Source organism: Tursiops truncatus, chromosome 13 (genome assembly GCF_011762595.2).
Source record: "Tursiops truncatus isolate mTurTru1 chromosome 13, mTurTru1.mat.Y, whole genome shotgun sequence".
Taxonomy (NCBI): domain Eukaryota; kingdom Metazoa; phylum Chordata; class Mammalia; order Artiodactyla; family Delphinidae; genus Tursiops; species Tursiops truncatus.
In genome coordinates, this window is record NC_047046.1 from 8,022,610 (window position 1) to 8,040,984 (window position 18,375).

The 18,375-nt window shown below is 39.5% G+C and overlaps 1 protein-coding gene across 2 annotated transcripts in view; it reads left to right on the forward strand.

Moving 5' to 3' along the window:
- Window positions 1-120: 120 nt before the first annotated feature.
- Window positions 121-18,375, forward strand: part of ANAPC5 (anaphase promoting complex subunit 5) — a 38,458-nt gene continuing 20,203 nt past the window's right edge. Inside the window, exons 1-5 of one of the 2 annotated variants that reach the window (XM_019950443.3) lie at window positions 121-443; window positions 3,353-3,432; window positions 3,904-4,013; window positions 4,879-5,071; window positions 11,828-11,894. In XM_019950443.3, the coding sequence (XP_019806002.1) occupies window positions 237-443; window positions 3,353-3,432; window positions 3,904-4,013; window positions 4,879-5,071; window positions 11,828-11,894 (657 nt within the window). In that variant the 5' untranslated portion in view covers window positions 121-236. Of the gene's footprint in view, window positions 444-3,352; window positions 3,433-3,903; window positions 4,014-4,878; window positions 5,072-11,827; window positions 11,895-18,375 lie in introns of those variants that run through there. The other variant, XM_019950444.2, reaches the window with a different exon arrangement.

Here is an 18,375-nt window from a genome sequence, read left to right on the forward strand (position 1 = left end):
GGTGCACCGCCTTTGCCCCACCCGCCACAGTACTTCTAGGCATTTTGATTGGCTGTAGCGCTCCCTCGTGCTCTGGTCTGGTTTCTCTGATTGGCCGACGGCGTGCCGTCGGGAGGATGCCAGTTTCCTGGGATACGGCGCCGGCGGGCGGAGGCCTAGGGCGGTTGGTGGCGTGCTCGGAGCGGGAACCTGGCCGCGGTGCGCACCAAGGCTCCTGGACGTAGTCCTGGGGCGCCATGGCCAGCGTCCACGAGAGCCTCTACTTCAACCCCATGATGACCAATGGGGTGGTGCACGCCAACGTGTTCGGTATCAAGGACTGGGTGACGCCGTATAAAATCGCGGTCCTGGTGCTGCTGAACGAGATGGGCCGCACTGGCGAGGGCGCCGTTAGCCTCATGGAGCGGCGGAGGCTCAACCAGCTGCTCCTGCCGCTGCTGCAGGTGAGGGGCTCCTGCTCATTCAGCAAACCCTTACTAAGCACCTGCTCTGTGCCGGACAGCTCCTTGGTTGGGGGCACGGGGGTTCATCGGACACTCTCTCTGCCGTGTAGTATCGCGAAAAATATAGTTAATACCACCAGCTAACACTTAGTGAGTACTTAACGATGGACCAGTCACTTTACATTCATTTTTGGGGAGCAGGTTTATATCTGGCTCCAGCATTTATTAGCTGAGTGACTGGGAGAAGAGTTATTTTCTCAGATCCTCCGTCTTCTGTAGAATGAGTTTACATGTAGGCCTGATCGTTGGAGACACAGCTACAGGCTCTGTACCCCAGAAGACGGTAATAAGTGGTAACAATGACATAAAAGTAACAGCCAACATTGATTGAACACTTACTGTGTACTAAGCACGTTACATGTTTTATTTCATTTTGCAGACTGAGGTTGTAGCTCCACCACTTACCCACTGTGCGACTTGGGCAAGTTCCATAACTTATTTGGGTCTTTGCTTTCTCTCTGTAAAATGAAAGCAATAATAGAAACTGTCATGTGATGGCCGTATTAAGTTAGAAGATCCATGGGAACACTTTACAGTGTACGGCACATGGTAAATGCTCAGTCAATTTTAGCTATTTTCATTTTAATCTCATAGGGATAGGGCATGCACTTTCCCTTATATCAGTTGTGGCTTTTCCATTTATTTGTGTGATTATATGAGTGCTGTCTCTCTCCCCTACTAGACTGTAACCTACATGAGGGCGTTACTTTGTCCTATTTTTGTTCACCCTTGTATCCCCAAAGCCTAGTACTGTATAGTTTATAAAGGGCTTTTTTTAATCCATCACCTTTTATGGGGCAGGGGGAGAAGGGGTACTGAGGACACAGGTTAAGTGGCTTGCCCAGTTAGTTAAATAAAAGTAGTGGGTTCCCCATAACTTGCAGCTCCCAGTCCTATCTACATTACTATTATAAGTGCATTTCCCCATTATTCAAATAAAAGTCATAATACTAAAAAATTTGATAGAGAAAAGGAACAAAACAATAATTCTGGTGTCTTAGCTCATGTGTTTTTCTGCCTTTGTTCTTGCTGTTTTTTGTGTCTTGGATTCTCCTTCTGTTTTTTTGCCTGGCTAACTATCATGTAGTTTATTTTGTTTTGTTTTGTTTTGGCGGCGGGGGGCGGGAGGCAGAGCTGCACTGCATGGCTTGCAGGATCTCAGCTCCCTGACCAGGGATTGAAGCCGGCCACAGCAGTGAACACCCGGAATCCTAACCACTAGGCCACCAGGGAACTCCCACTACTGTGTAGTTTTAATCAATGTGTATATAGAATTCGTCTAGCAAAATTCCAGCCTTTACTTATTTGCTTATTGTTTGGCTTTAAAAATTAGCTAATTTTTAACTACTCAACTAATACATGAAGATTCATTGTAAAAACTTTAAATGATGCTAAAATTGATGGAGTGAAAGGTTATGGTTCTTCTGCAGGCCCTCTAATCCTGTTCCTTCTCAGAGATTATCACAGTTAATGTTCCTTCATTCAACTATTTATTTATTTATTAATTTATTTTTGGCTGCATTGGGTCTTCATTGCTGCCCGTGGGCTTTCTCTGGTTGTGGCGAGCAGGGGCTACTCTTTGTTGCAGTGCGCGGGCTTCTCATTGCGGTGGCTTCTCTTGTTGCGGAGCATGGGCTCTAGGAGCACGGGCTTCAGTAGTTATGGCGTGCGGGCTCAGTAGTTGTGGCACACGGGCTTAGTTGCTCTGTGGCATGTGGTATCTTCCCGGACCAGGGCTCGAACCCGTGTCTCCCGCCTTGGCAGGCGGATTCTTAACCACTGCTCCACCAGGGAAGCCCCATTCAACTATTTATTGAGCAACAGTTCAGAATGGATCTTTCTAGACTTTTTGCTGTGTGTATCTGTATATGATTATAAGTATATATACATATATCCTTTTAATTTAATTTCTCCCTTTTTTTATTTTTACATGAATGCTACTTCTGTTCTACAGCTTATTCCTTTCACTTAACAAGTCTTGGAGATCTTTTCTTGTCAGCATATTTGAGTAGATCTACTTCATTCTTTTTAACGACTGCATTGTTTTCCACAGTAAGAAAAGAAACATAATTTAACTCATGCTTTTAATTAATATTAAAATTTGTAAATTAAAAATGAACTCTTTATTCACGGACTTATAGGTTCTTTTTAGTTTTTCTTCATTTCAAACAATGCACATGGAACATACTTGCCCCAGAAGTGGGATTGCTGTGTTATCCACATCTAAAATTGACCTACTGAACTTACTGTTCCCCAAATATTCAGTGTTTAGTTTTAAACCTCAGCTAGGTTGTAACCTTCTTGATAGCTGAGGTTGCATACTCTCTGTCTCTAGTGGTACCTTTTATGGACTTGGACACATAGTATGACTGCCTACCTTACAGTGTTTTGGGGAGGATCAAATGAGATTATGTTTATGGAAAATAGGACCCCTGTGTTTGTATAATGTTCTCCAGGTTACGAAACAATTTGAATTATTTTACTTAATCTTTGCCACAAACAAGGGAGGTTATTATTATCTCCATCTCACTGATGAAGGAAACTAGGGCTCAGGGAGGCTACAACTTTGCCATGATTGCAACACTGAGAAGGAAGGAACCTCAGACTACAGATTCTATACTTTTTTTGCATTTAAGTCATTCCTCCAGCTAAAAGAGAATGCTATGCAAATATGAAGTATTACTTTAGCGTTTTATGCAGATAGGTTTTTTTCTCTTCCTGATTTGAGATTTCATATTTGGAATGATTGTAAAGCAGAGAGGTTGATAAATGAATTCATGTTGCAGATGTTTATCAATCTCCAGCTTTTTAAAATTTTTCTGTAACCTTTCTATCTCTCCTTTACCCAGGGCCCAGATATTACGCTGTCTAAACTTTACAAGTTAATTGAAGAATCTTGTCCTCAGCTGGCAAATTCAGTACAGATCAGGTAAGCTTCATTTTCTTCTGTATATATGAAAAGATGTCAAAGTAGATAAAAATTAGAAGAGGGCACATGGTGATTAATTCCTTAAAAAAAAACCTTTATTATTCTAGGTTGTTTTCTTAAGTACATGTATTTATATTTTTTGAAAAATGGATAGCATTAAACATACTGCTTAAAAATTTATTATTCTGTACAGATCTACATTGCTCCTTTTAGCTGTTGCAGAGAATTTCATTTTTACTGGCTGATATGTAACTTTGAGAAGTTTTATAATCAAGAAAACATCAGCAATGATGCTTTTCAGAATATGGGAGTGACATTTTGGATTATCAAATTTGTTTTGTGTGCCACCATTTTATATGAATCTCTGAATTGTTTTTAAAATAGATTTATTTTAGGTGATTGTGGAATATGAAATGTGGGAAGATGTTCAAAGGGCCTTCCTAAAATGCACACCTCATTTTTCTTGTTCAGAATCAAACTGATGGCTGAAGGCGAATTGAAGGATATGGAACAATTTTTTGATGACCTTTCAGATTCTTTTTCTGGAACTGAACCAGAGGTTCACAAAACGAGTGTAGTAGGTATGAAGTTCTTCTAAGGAGAGCAGAGAATATTTTCACTGAAGTGAACTGCTCTTTAAATCACATCTGTCATTAATCTGCTGTATCTGAGCACACACAGTGGGGATGTTGGACATGTTATAGTTTGTATTCATCGCCTTGCCATTTTGACCTGTGTTTAAATAATTGTCTTGTGGAAAAGCATCTTCTGTTTTGTCTACTGTCGTCAGAGTATTAGCCTGGTAGTGGAGCCTTTTAGGGTTCCTCAGCTCTTTCTCACAGTCCTCTGCTCACTTGTCCACATTGTATGACTGAGTCAGGGTCACCAACTAAACTTTTATGAAGAGAGGTAAGTAAGAGTAGATTACTGATATAGTTTATAAGGCGGGTATATATGAAGTTTCTTGACGCTTTGCTGTTAGCGGTATAGTCATACTCCATCCATCTGGCATTTTTTTCCTGGTAGTTTTTATGTTACTTACCCTCAGTTATTTATTGATCTTCCATGTGCCAGGCTCTGGACTTTAAGAGAGACTGGAAACTTCCTCTTATGGAGATTGCTTTCTTGTGGTTGTGGGCAGAGGAGCAGGCAGACAGTAGAAAGTAAACAAATAGGATCACTTCAGATGTTGTAACAGTCACGGAAGGACACATTGGCTGGATAAAGAGTGGAGTGCGGGTGGGAGGACTGAGGCTTGAATATAAAGAGAAAGTCAGCTTCGTAAAAGGTGGTAAAAGAAGGTTCTATGCGGAGGGGAACAGCAACTGCAAGTGTCTTTTTTTTTTTTCATTATTTTGGAGGAAGAACTGCAACAAATAGTCATCAACTTTTTGTAGCCTGGATTTCAAGTTAATGCCTTCACCTCCTCTCTGTCTTGTTTCATAGGTTTATTTCTGCGTCACATGATCTTGGCCTACAGTAAGCTTTCTTTCAGTCAAGTGTTTAAACTGTACACTGCCCTTCAGCAGTACTTCCAGAATGGTGAGAAAAAGACAGTGGAGGATGCTGATATGGAACCGGCCAGCAGAGAGGAGAGCGAAAGAAAAATGGAAAAAGAAGAACTTGATGTATCTATAAGGTAAGTTGGTTTTTTCTGGCGGGAATCCCTTTCCTGTGAAATAGCATCATTACGGGAGCAGCAAATCCTCATTCATCCAGCAGTAAATCCTCATTCATCCTCGTTCTGGATGAACTCATTCATCCAGAGTTCATGTGCTGGCTGTCATCTTTTTGTCCCTCCAGATCCAGGAAATTCACCCTTACGGGCTGCATCAGTAATCTCCTTGCCTTCTAACTTCTGATTGAGAGGCACTGGTGGGAAATCCAGAGGGTCAAGGAGAGTGAGGTCAAGGTGTTGATTCACTGGCTCCCTTCCTTCGGGGTCACGGTGGGCTGGCAGTAGGGTCACAGCCTCTGTCAGGTGGCCTGCTCTGCATATCTCGGGGGTCTAGTAACTGGGGAGGTTTCCCAGGCCCGGTGCAGAAGGTGCCCCACTATTACCAGCCCTGGGAACTTTATTACCCGCTATGGCTTATCCATCCCCTGCCCCTATTTTTGTAACTGGCCCTTTATTAAACTTTTCTCAAATTACGCCATTTGAATATGCCATTTGTTTTCTGCTGGGACCCTGAGTGGTAGTGTTCATTATATCACAGTGAATTAACAGTTGATTAATTCAGTGAAAATTTATTGAATGCCTGCTAAAGTTTAAGCCTGGGGATGTAGTGCCACTGCTCACCTAGTTGTTTAAGCTCAAAGCCTAGGCATGTCCCTGTGTCCTCCCCCTCCTTCACCCCTGCAGCCAGTCCTTCCGCAGATGCAGCCAATCCTTCCTCCTCAATATGTTCGGAATTAGTTCACTTCTGTCCATTGCCACTGCTTCCCCTGTGGTCTAAGCACCGAATCTCTTTCCTGGATGACTGCTCTAGCCTCCCGACTGCTTTCCTTGCCTCCACTCTTGTTTCCTTACTATCAGTTTTTCCTGTAGCATCCAAGGGAACCATTATGATGTAAATCACACCACGTGTTCTTATGCCCCAAACCCTCCTTGACTATACATGGAATTTAGACACAAATCTGAGCTACTGTGGCCTCATTACTTGCATGATCTGGCCCCTGTCATCTTCCCTACCTCTTTCTCCTTACTTCCCATTCACTGTCAGAGTCTGTCTGCTCTGGCTTGCTTTCAGTTTCTTCAATACCAAGCCGAGGTCTGCCTCAGGGTGCCTCGCAGGCTCTCCCTGGCTTCTTACCTCGCTCACTCTCTTTCACCGTTCACTCCCTTTCACTGTTCAGATCTCAGCTCCTGTGTCCTCACACAGGCCTTTCCTGACCACATGTCTGAAGTAACCTTCATCCTAAATACTTCCAACTTCTTTATTTCTTCCATAGCTCTCCTCACTAAGTAACTTTTTGCATTTATTTACTTAGACTCATTTGTATTTGTCTTTGCACCCCTTCAAGAGCTAAGACCCTTCTCTGTCATATTTCACCTCATGTTCCTCAGTGCTTGGCTTGTAATGTCTGTGAATATGTGTTGGATGAATGAATGCAGAGAATCAGAACACATCATTCATCGCCCACACTGGTAACTGGCCCCATAAAACACTTTGTATTGACTTCCCTTCACTGTCTCACGTCCCCTCTCCCCAGCTGTTACCTGGGATCACCTCCCAAATAGACTAGTTATATTTGGAGGGAAAAGCATATAAAGTGTGTGTGTGTGTGTGTGTGTGTGTGTGTGTGTGTGTGTGTGTGTTTTGTATTTCCTGATCTCAGGGAGCCCACAGTCTGGTGAGGAAGACTGGCACCCAAACAGATCACTACAAGTAACAATGTGTTCAGAGCTCTGAGAGAAGTAAGCCCCACCTGCCCTATGTAGGCTGGCTAACCCCCTTGGGGGCTGGGGGAGGTCTGTGTGTGTAGCCAGAGAATATTTCCCTGCAGTTCCTATGAGTGACCTTTGTACAGTTATGTGATTTGTTCAGCATACTCTGGGAGCAAGAAGACTGTAGTACCAGTAAGTACTTCCAAAAACTCAGAGTTGCTCAAAGACGCTTCTCATCTAGTGGAAAGGCAGAACCTTGTAGGGTTGAGTCTGGCCCTGGAGTCAGACCCCTGGATTTGAATTCTGGCTCCTCCACTTATTCCCTTAAGACCTTGGGCAAGTCACCCTCTCTGTACCTCAGTTTTCTCATCTGCAAAATGGGGCTCATGTCACCTCCTCAGAAGGTTATTTTGAGAATTAAATGATAAATCTATATGAAGTGTTTACAACTGTGCCTTTAAACATTTGACAAATATTCACTATTCTTCTTCTCTAATTTCTCTTTTGTTTAATTCCCCTGAGGAAGGGCTCCAGGAAACAATGTAATCTTTGTCCTAGCTGCTTTATATGCTTAAAGTAGCAGAATGTCAGTTCTTCAGAAATGTTAAAATTCAAACTTTTCTTATTTAGGTTTGACTTTCTCCTAAATTAATCTGATTTAATTAGGTCTAACTGCATCGTTTTGTTTTTATTCTAATCTAAGAATTCATTTGTGTGTAATAATAGTGTGTATACTGTTAAGGTGTATGGTTTCAGAAAATAGTGTGCATTTAGTAAACTGAATTTCATCACTGAAATAGAAGAAATGTATTATTTAAATATTATTCTACTTAAGTATTATAATTCTTTGTCCAAAAAGAGATGATTTTGACTTGTTACAGGATTTTTAAAATTTCATAATGTATATTTACATACATTTCTTGATTCTTTTAAAAAGGAAAATTTCATTTTTTTCTTTTTGTGTTCTTTTCTAGTGTTTTATTGCATTATGAGAGGCTTCTCACTTTAGCCCTTTCATTTTCTTCCTTCCTTTCTTCCTTTCTTTCTGCCCTCCCTCCCTCCCTCCCTTCCTTTCTTAGTTATTGGAATGTTTTTAGGTCTTGCTTTCTTCAGGGAAATTATTTTTCTTGCCCTAGAAATTTGTATTAAAATTAGAAAGCCCAGAGTAACATTGACTAGCTTGCAAATCTCCCATCCTACAATGAAATAACTACTGTTTGAAAAAGGGGGACCCACCTGTTAATTTAGAAGGGAGGGAATATTCAGTGAATGAATGTTTATCAGGTGTTTTTTAAAAATCCAATTACAGAAGAAAGTACAGACTGACATTTAGCTTCAGCTTTTCATTTACTCGTTGTTGCTACAGGCAGCATTTGTTTCCTGCAATAAGAGAGGGGGGCTTACAGGGTTACACCTTGTGAGTTTGCAGTGGAGGCTACTAGTCTGCAAGCTGCTGGAGCTACATCTTCTCTGTGCTTCTAAAAAGACCTAACAAAAGTAGAAGTTCTCTGGCATTTCTTCACTTGCCAGTGATTTAATATAAATCTCCCAAATTCATTAATTTATTCAGCACATACTTATTCAGTGGTTCTGGTGCGCCAAGCACCATGCTAGCTGCTGTGCTGTCAGCGCAGAGGAGAAAGTCCCCGTCCTCATGGAGTTATGTGGGAGGGTCAGGTAATCGAGAGGTAACGAAATTAACAACTAATGTAATTTCAGAGAGTGTCAGTGCAGGAAAGGAATGACTGGGACACAGGGATACAGAATAACTGTGGGGTGCTGTCAGGGAAGGGCCCTTTAAGACTGGGAGCTAGGTGACGAAGGAGCCAGCCCTGACAAGAGTTGCCAGAGCACATGCAGACTCACAGCCCAAGACGGGACAAGCTGACATATTGGAGGGACAGACGGAGGACAGTGTGGCCTGAGCACACAAGTCGGGAGGAGGGGTTGGATCACCTCTCCGGTCACACACCTCAGAAGGGTTCAGGTCCTCATGGCCTCCTCGGTGTTAGTAACTGTTCCTAATCTCAGTCCTTCCCCTCCCCTGCTTTTGTCTTGTCATCACCCTGCTCAGAAGTCTCCAGAGGTTCACAAAGTCTCCCAGCCTGGTATTTGAGGCCTTCCACAGTTGACCTTTCTGACCTTTAATTTCTGTTCCTCAACTTGGATCCTTTACCCCAGCCAGCCAGGTGTGCTTGTATCCCTCTGACAGGCCAGGCATTTTCCCATTCTGCATCTTTTGGTTTCCTTTCCTGGAATGCCTTCTTCCTTCCTTGTCATTTCTTCACTCCTTGCCAACTTTCAGGGTCCTCACCACTTCAGCTGGAGTGATTTCTCCCTCTTCTAAGTGCAGAGATCATATTAATTCTTGGTATTTATTGTTTATTGCCATCTTTTCACATGCGCTGGTCTTAACCCTCACCAAGACTGTAAGCCCATTAAGACATTTTCTTGGGGGACCTAGACTTGTGTTTTATGCACTGCAAGTACATAAACACCCCAGTTTGTTGATTGTTTAATCCTATGTTATATATTTAAAAATTTCAGTTATAGTGGGTGATTTGAGCCCTTTAGAGGAGTTTCCAGAGTCCTTTTGAGAATCTGATGAATGCCATGTACTATCCCCACATTAAAAATGCATATTTTGCAGTTTTACAAGGTTCATGGGCTCCTAAAGCCCATCCGTGGACCCAGGTTAAATGCCTTTGATGTATAGCACTTGTAAGTTTAAAGTTCTGTTTCAACTGGTAATGGGATTCATAAACAAGGTATACTTGAGTCCTTTTCCTAAAGGAGTAACCCCCTTCCAAAGTTGAATACATTTGTGGCTTTTTTTAATTTATTTATTTGGCTGTGTTGGGTCTTAGTTGTGGCCCTCGGGATCTTTGTTGCCACGTGCAGGACCTTTAGTTGCGGCATGCAAGGCTTTTAGTTGCGGCATGCGGGGTTTAGCTCCCTGACCAGGGATCGAACCTGGGCCCCCTGCGTTGGGAGCATGGAATCTTAGCCACTGGACCACCAGGGAAGTCCCCCTTTGTGGCTTTTTAAGAGTTACTTTCTCTGGCATGTGTTTGAGGTCCTGAGGAGGCAAAGAAGGAGTCAGTAAAAGGATGGTTTGGGCCATGGTATTTTTACTTGCTGTTTCCAAGCTTGTTCACGTCGGCCACTGTTGCCACCATGGAAGCCAGAGCCAAACTTGATCTTCATTTATAGCAAATGTGTTTGCCTTAATTTGCAGCAATTTCGTTTTATGTGATTCTGGTTTTCTCTTTCTGTTTTATTAACCTTATTGTTCTTGTGTCCTGTGTTATAAGCTACCTCAAGTCTTTTTTGGGGGAAGGGTTTAAGTAAATAAAGCATTTGGTAACAGTGAGCATCATGGACCTTAGAGGAGGGTGGGACCGGGAGTGGTGTGTCCCATTTCTATCAGATCCTTGTCTGTCTCTAGCCTTTTTGTGTACAGTCATATTTATTTCAAGCCTTGGGCTTACTTTCTTTGAAGGGTATGTTAAGAGAAAAGGGCTTCTTATTGCCCAGACATTTAGCTGTTTTCCACTTGAGAACTTGGCCTGTGAATTTTCTTTCCATTTCCCTCCAGGTCACTGTTGTTTCGCTGATCTTTGTTATGCTGGTCAGGGCTGGTCCTTGGCAGCTCCGATACCTGTAGAATCTGATATGCTTGCTGCTTTGTATCAGAAACGTAACCAAGAGAATATCAGAGCAGCTCTTCCCAAAGTGTTTTCTGTGGAACACCAGTGCTTCTTGAGAGATGTGAGGAAAGGATTCTTCATTCAGATGAGTTTGGTAAATGGTACATTAAACAAAAGTGAATAAAGTGTCTCTCTGTTGGATTTCTCTAATGTGTATCATGAATCTCCCAGGGAAGAGAGGGTGTACAGCTTTCCCCAAGTGATTTAACCTCAGCAGCATTTCGTTTTCTTTTGGAATACCTGTTTACATATTGTTTGCATGAAACAGTTTGAGAACTGCTGTATTAGACACAGAGTGCTTATAAAAATATTATTGATGAGTAAATATTGATTTTTCTACTTATTGTAATCCTGTATAGAGAAGCCATTTATTCAGAGTCATGTGGCAAAAGGGTATTATTCATACTTTGCTCTCAAAAGTAAGACTGTTTGTGCATGTATAGATTTCTCAAGTCTAGATTTATATCAGTATATTTCTTATTTGTTGGTTCTGTGTGATCTAAACTTCCAGGCAAATGGTTATTTCTTAGATAACACCTCTTTTTCTTGTTCTGGAATACAGCACCATCTTATATGTGTAGCGAGGAGTTAGAGACTTTTTATTCATTCATTTCTCAAACTCTGAGTGCCCATTGTGTGCCTGGGGGACTGGGTGTTCATATACAAATATAAGTAAGAACAGCCAGTGTGGCAGTGCTAGATGCAGTGATCCCTATCTCTGGGAGACAGTGGGAGCTCAAATGAGAGATGTCAGGAGAGATTCTTGGAGGATATGACACTTGAGGTATTCTTGAATGATGGATGGTACAACAGTGCAACAGTGGATGGAAAATGGGCCCTGCAGGTTGAGGAAGCAGGGGGGCATCTTGGCATGATAGGAGATTGTAAGGAGTTCATCAGGGCTGGGGTGTGGGTAAGAAAGAGAAGGCAGAGGAGAGAGGTAGGAGCACTCAGGAAGCATTGCACCTGCCCTGCTAAGCAGTGCAGACTTTATTCTGGAAGGTGATGAGATACCACAGGAGCACTTTAAATCAGGGACAATAGACTTGCATTTTAGAAAGATCATGCTGGAGGCTATGTACAGTCGAAGTCTACATCTGTCCATAATTATATCATGTGAACTTCGGCAGGTCATTCAACATCACTTTTTAAGCATGTCTTTTCTATTCCTGAGAAGAGGGAATTAATTTTAAAAGTTTTTAAACTTTTCTGATGAAGAATCTATTTGACTTTGTAAAGCATTATCATTTTCACTGTTGTGTAATTCATTATTATTATTATTATTTTTTTTTTCCAGAGAAGAGGAGGTATCTTGCAGTGGGCCTCTGTCCCAAAAACAAGCAGAATTTTTTCTTTCTCAACAGGTATGTTCTGTAATTGGTCATGAATTTTTTTTTAATCCTGTGACATTACATGTCATGACATGTTTGTTATGTGAGTAGGTTTATTAGTGAAGCAGCATTATTCTTATTCTTGGTCATTTTTTCTTTACTAACAATACAGTTGTAGCTATGTGTCCCTTCCTATTTTCTGTGTGATTTTATTTCTCTGTTAGGGTCATAATGCATGTTCATTTATTAATGGTGTGTGACTAACACAGCCCAAAAATGTGATTTAGAAGACCTACTTCCCTTTTCCCCAACACTTTATCATGGACATTTTCAAACAGAAATACAAATTGAAAAGCATTATATAGTGAATACCCATATACCCATCATCTAGATCCTGCAATTAATATTTTGCTCCGTTTATCATATATCTACCCATATAGCCACCATTTCATCTTATTTTTTGATACATTTCAAGTTGCAAGCATGGGTACACTTTTACCCCAGACATTTCTTACTGGTGTTTTTGAGCCATACTTTTTCCTTTTTTTGGTAATATAAGCTGGATGTTTTTCTCCCATGTTATTTTCAGCATAGAATTTTGATTTTTGCTCTACTTTTCTAGTTTTCCCTATTTTTGTTATTAATTTTCTTTCTGCAGAAAGATGTAATGTTTAGATCTAGATGCAGGTGATAGAATCACTCCTACAGATGAATACTAAACAGATTGAAAAACTCATCTAGACAATTGGTTAACTGTAGAGGAGAAAATAGACCTGGATCTTCACCTCATCTTTGCACCTCAGTACTTTATAGGTGGATTAAAGGCTTAACTATAAACATTTAAGGTTATAATTAGACCAGGAGGAACTACATATTAACTTTTTTTTTGAATTTCATTTATTTTTTTATATAGCAGGTTCTTATTAGTCATCCATTTTATACACATAAGTGTATACATGTCAATCCCAATCTTCCAATTCATCACACCACCCCTCCCACTCCGCCGCTTTCCCCCCTTGGTGTCCATACGTTTGTTCTCTACATCTGTGTTTCAATTTCTGCCCTGCAAACTGGTTCATCTGTACCATTTTTCTAGGTTCCACATATATGTGTTAATATGCGATATTTGTTTTTCTCTTTCTGACTTACTTCACTCTGTATGACAGTCTCTAGATTAATCCATGTCTCTACAAATGACCCAGTTTCGTTCCTTTTTATGGCTGAGTAATATTCCATTGTATATATGTACCACATCTTCTTTATCCACTCGTCTGTCCATGGGCATTTAGGTTGCTTCCATGACCTGGCTATTGTAAATAGTGCTGCAATGAACATTGGGATGCATGTGTCTTTTTGAATTATGGTTTTCTCTGGGTATATGCCCAGTAGTGGGATTGCTGGATCATATGGTAATTCTATTTTTAGTTTTTTAAAGAACCTCCATACTGTTCTCCATAGTGGCTGTGTCAATTTACATTCCCACCAACAGTGCAAGAGGTTCCCTTTTCTCCACACCCTCTCCAGCATTTGTCATTTGTAGATTTTCTGATGATGCCCATTCTAACTGGTGTGAGGTGATACCTCATTGTAGTTTTGATTTGCATTTCTCTAATAATGAGTGATGTTGAGAAGCTTTTCATGTGCTTCTTAGCCATCTGTATGTCTTCTTTGGAGAAATGTCTATTTAGGTCTTCCGCCCATTTTTTGATTGGGTTGTTTGCTTTTTTAATGTTGAGCTGCATGAGCTGTTTATATATTTTGGAGATTAATCCTTTGTTCGTTGATTCGTTTGCAAATATTTTCTCCCATTCTGAGGGTTGTCTTTTCGTCTTGTTTGTAGTTTCCTTTGCTTTGCAAAAGCTTTTAAGTTTCATTAGGTCCATTTGTTTATTTTTGTTTTTATTTCCATTAATCTAGGAGGTGGATCAAAAAAGATCTTGCTGTGATTAATGTCAAAGAGTGTTCTTCCTATGTTTTCCTCTAAGAGTTTAATAGTGTCCAGTCTTACATTTAGATCTCTAATCCATTTTGAGTTTATTTTTCTGTATGGCGTTAGGAAGTGTTCTAATTTCATTCTTGTACATGTAGCTGTCCAGTTTTCCCAGCACCACTTATTGAAGAGACTGTCTTTTCTGCATTGTATATCCTTGCCTCCTTTGTCTTAGATTAGTTGACCACAGGTGCATGGGTTAACCTCTGGGCTTTCTATCCTGTTCCATTGATCTATATTTCTGTTTTTGTGCTAGTATCATATTGTCTTGATTACTGTAGCTTTGTACTATAGTCTGAAGTCAGGGAGTCTGATTCCTCCAGCTCTGTTTTTTTCCCTCAAGACTGCTTTGGCTATTCGGGGTCTTTTGTGTCTCCATACAAATTTTAAGATTTTTTGTTCTAGTTCTGTAAAAAAATGCCATTGGTAATTTGATAGGGATTGCATTGAATCTGTAGATTGCTTTGGGTAATATAGTCATTTTCACAATATCGATTCTTCTAATCCAAGAACATGGTATATCTCTCCATCTGTTGGTATCATCTTTAATTTCTTTCATCAGTGTCTTACAGTTTTCTGCATAGAGGTCTTTTGTCTCCCTAGGTAGGTTTATTCCTAGGTATTTTATTCTTTTTGTTGCAGTGGTAAATGGGAGTGTTTCCTTAATTTCTCTTTCAGATTTTTCATCATTAGTGTATAGGAATGCAAGAGATTTTTGTGCATTAATTTTGTATCCTGCAACTTTACCAAATTCATTGATTAGCTCTAGTAGTTTTCTGGTGGCATCTTTAGGATTTTCTATGTATAGTATCATGTCATCTGCAAACAGTGACAGTTTTACTTCTTCTTTTCCAATTTGTATTCCTTTTTTTTCTTTTTCTTCTCTGATTGCCGTGGCTAGGACTTCCAAAACTATGTTGAATAATAGTGGTGAGAGAGGACATCCTAGTCTTGTTCCTGATCTTAGAGGAAAGGCTTTCAGTTTTTCACAATTGAGAATGATGTTCTCTGTGGGTTTGTCATGTATGGCCTTTATTATGTTGAAGTAGGTTCTCTCTATGCCCACTTTCTGGAGAGTTTTTATCATAAATGGGTGTTGAATTTTGTCAAAAGCTTTTTCTGCATCTATTGAGATGATCATATAGTTTTTATTCTTCAATTTGTTAATATGGTGTATCACATGGATTGATTTGTGTATATTGAAGAATCCTTGCATCTCTGGGATAAATCCCACTTGGTCATGATGTATGATCTTTTTAGTGTGTTGTTGGATTCTGTTTGCTAGTATTTTGTTGAGGATTTTTGCATCTATATTCATCAGTGATATTGGTCTGTAATTTTCTTTTTCTGTAGTACCTTTGTCTGGTTTTGTTATCAGGGTGATGGTGGCCTCATAGAATGTGTTTGGGAGTGTTCCTTCCTCCGCAGATTTTTGGAAGAGTTTGAGAAGAATGGGTGTTAGCTCTTCTCTAAATGTTTGGTAGAATTCACCTGTGAAGCCATCTGGTCCTGGACTTTTGTTTGTTGGAAGATTTTTAATCACAGTTTCAATTTCATTACTTGTGATTGGTCTGTTCATATTTTCTATTTCTTCCTGGTTCCGTCTTGGAAGGTTATACTTTTTAAGAATTTGTCCATTTCTTCCAGGTTGTCCATTTTATTGGCATAGAGTTGCTTGTAGTAGTCTCTTAGGATGCTTTGTATTTCTGTGGTGTCTGTTGTAACTTCTCCTTTTTCATTTCTAATTTTATTGATTTGAGTCCTCTCCCTCTTTTTCTTGATGAGTCTGGCTAATGGTTTATCAGTTTTGTTTATCTTCTCAAAGAACCAGCTTTTAGTTTTATTGATCTTTGCTATTGTTTTCTTTGTTTCTATTTCATTTATTTCTGCTCTGATCTTTATGATTTCTTTCCTTCTGCTAACTTCGGGTTTTGTTTCTTTCTCTAGTTGATTTAGGTGTAAGGTTAGGTTGCTTATTTGAGATTTTTCTTGTTTCTTGAGGTAGGCTTGTATTAATATAAACTTCCCTCTTAGAACTGCTTTTGCTGCATCCCATAGGTTTTGGATTGTCGTGTCTTCATTATCATCTGTCTCTAGGTGTTTTTTGATTTCTTCAGTGATCTATTGGTTATTCAGTAACGTATTGTTTAGCCTCCATGTGTTTGTGTTTTTTATGTTTTTTTCCCTGTAATTGATTTCTAATCTCATAGCGTTGTGGTCAGAAAAGATGCTTGATATGATTTCAGTTTTCTTAAGTTTACCGAGGCTTGATTTGTGACCCAAGATGTGATCTATCCTGGAGAATGTTCCGTGCGCGCTTGAGAAGAAAGTGTAATCTGCTGTTTTTGGATGGAATGTCCTATAAATATCAATTAAATCTGTCTGGTCTATCGTGTCATTTAAAGTTTGTGTTTCCTTATTAATTTTCTGTTTGGATGATCTGTCCGTTGGTGTAAGTGAGGTGTTAAAATCCCCCACTATTATTGTGGTACTGTCGATTTCCTCTTTTATAGCTGTTAGCAGTTGCCTTATGTATTGACGTGCTCCTATGTTAGGTGCATATATATTTATAATTGTTATATCTTCTTCTTGGATTGATCCCTTGATCATTATGTAGTGTCTCCTTCCTTGTCTCTTGTAACATTCTTTATTTTAAAGTCTATTTTATCTGATATAAGGATTGCTACTCCAGCTTTCTTTTGATTTCCATTTGCATGGAATATCTTTTTTTATCCCCTCACTTTCAGTCTGTATGTGTCCCTAGGTCTGAAGTGGGTCTCTTGTAGACAGCATATATATGGGTCTTGTTTTTGTATCCATTCAGAAAGCCTGTGTCTTTTGGTTGGAGCATTTAATCCATTCACATTTAAGGTAGTTATTAATATGTATGTTCCTATTACCATTTTCTTAATTGTTTTGGGTTTGTTTTTGTAGGTCCTTTTCTTCTCTTGTGTTTCCCACTTAGAGAAGTTCCTTTAGCATTTGTTGTAGAGCTGGTTTGGTGGTGCTGAATTCTCTTCGCTTTTCCTTATCTGTAAAGCTTCTGATTTCTGCATCGAATCTGAATGAGATCCTTGCTGGGTAGAGTAATCTTGGTTGTAGGTTCTTCCCTTTCATCACTTTAAGTATGTCATGCTACTCCCTTCTGGCTTGTAGAGTTTCTGCTGAGAAATCAGCTGTTAACCTTATGGGAGTTCCCTTGTATGTTATTTGTTGTTTTTCCCTTGCTGCTTTCAATAATTTTTCTTTGTCTTTAATTTTTGCCAATTTGATTACTACATGTCTCGGTGTGTTTCTCCTTGGGTTTATGCTGTATGGGACTTTCTGCACTTCCTGGACTTGGGTGGCTATTTCCTTTCCCATGTTAGGGAAATTTTCAACTATAATCTCTTCAAATATTGTCTTGGGTCCTTTCTCTCTCTCTTCTCCTTCTGGGACCCCTATAATGCAAATGTTGTTGTGTTTAATGTTGTCCCAGATGTCCCTTAGGCTGTCTTCATTTCTTCTCATTTTTTCTTTCTTTATTCTGTTCCACAGCAGTGAATTCCACCATTCTGTCTTCCAGGTCACTTATCCGTTTTTCTGCCTCAGTTATTCTGCTACTGATTCCTTCTAGTGTATTTTTCATTTCAGTTATTGTGTTGTTCATCTCTGTTTGTTTGTTCTTTAATTCTTCTAGATCTTTGTTAAACATTTCCTGCATCTTCCCGATCTTTGCCTGCATTCTTTTTCCGAGGTCCTGGATCTTCTTCACTATCATTATTCTGAATTCTTTTTCTGGAAGGTTGCCTGTCTCCACTTCAGTTAGTTGTTTTCCTGGGGTTTTATCTTGTTCCTTCATCTGGTACATAGCCCTCTGCCTTTTCATCCTGTCCATCCCTCTGTGAATGTTACATATTAACTTTTAACTGATCTCTGGGTGGGGAAGGACTTTCTAAACAGAAAAGCTGTGGAAGAAAAGACGTAGGAGATCATTTGATTTTTCAGCATAAAAATGAAAAACATCTACATGTCAGTACATGTTCTAACAAAATTAAAACTCAAACAACAAAACGGGAAAAAGAGTTGCAATACGTATGACAAAGGGTTAATACTTTTGCTTAAAAAATTGTAGTTTCAAAGCCCATTTGATGATGAGACAAATTTATAATATATTATTACATGAAAAAAGCAGGTAATAAAATGATATATTCTAACTTTGTTAAAAAAGTATGCGTATGTATATGTATAAACACATACATACACACACACACACACAGAAAAAAGACTGGAATGAGATACACTGACAAAAAAATAGTGTTATTTCTGGGTGGAAGGATTACAGATGATTTTTGTTTTCTTCTGTATGCTTTTCCATATTTTTGGAATCTTCTATAATGATATAATGAATTCAAATATAATTAGAAATTATTATTATTCATAAAGAAAAATTTGTCTAGCTAAAATTGAAGAGTCCATAACCCAGTTAAGTACTAATCATTAATTTAGAAGTCATTTTCTACATATTTTATATAATCATTGCTG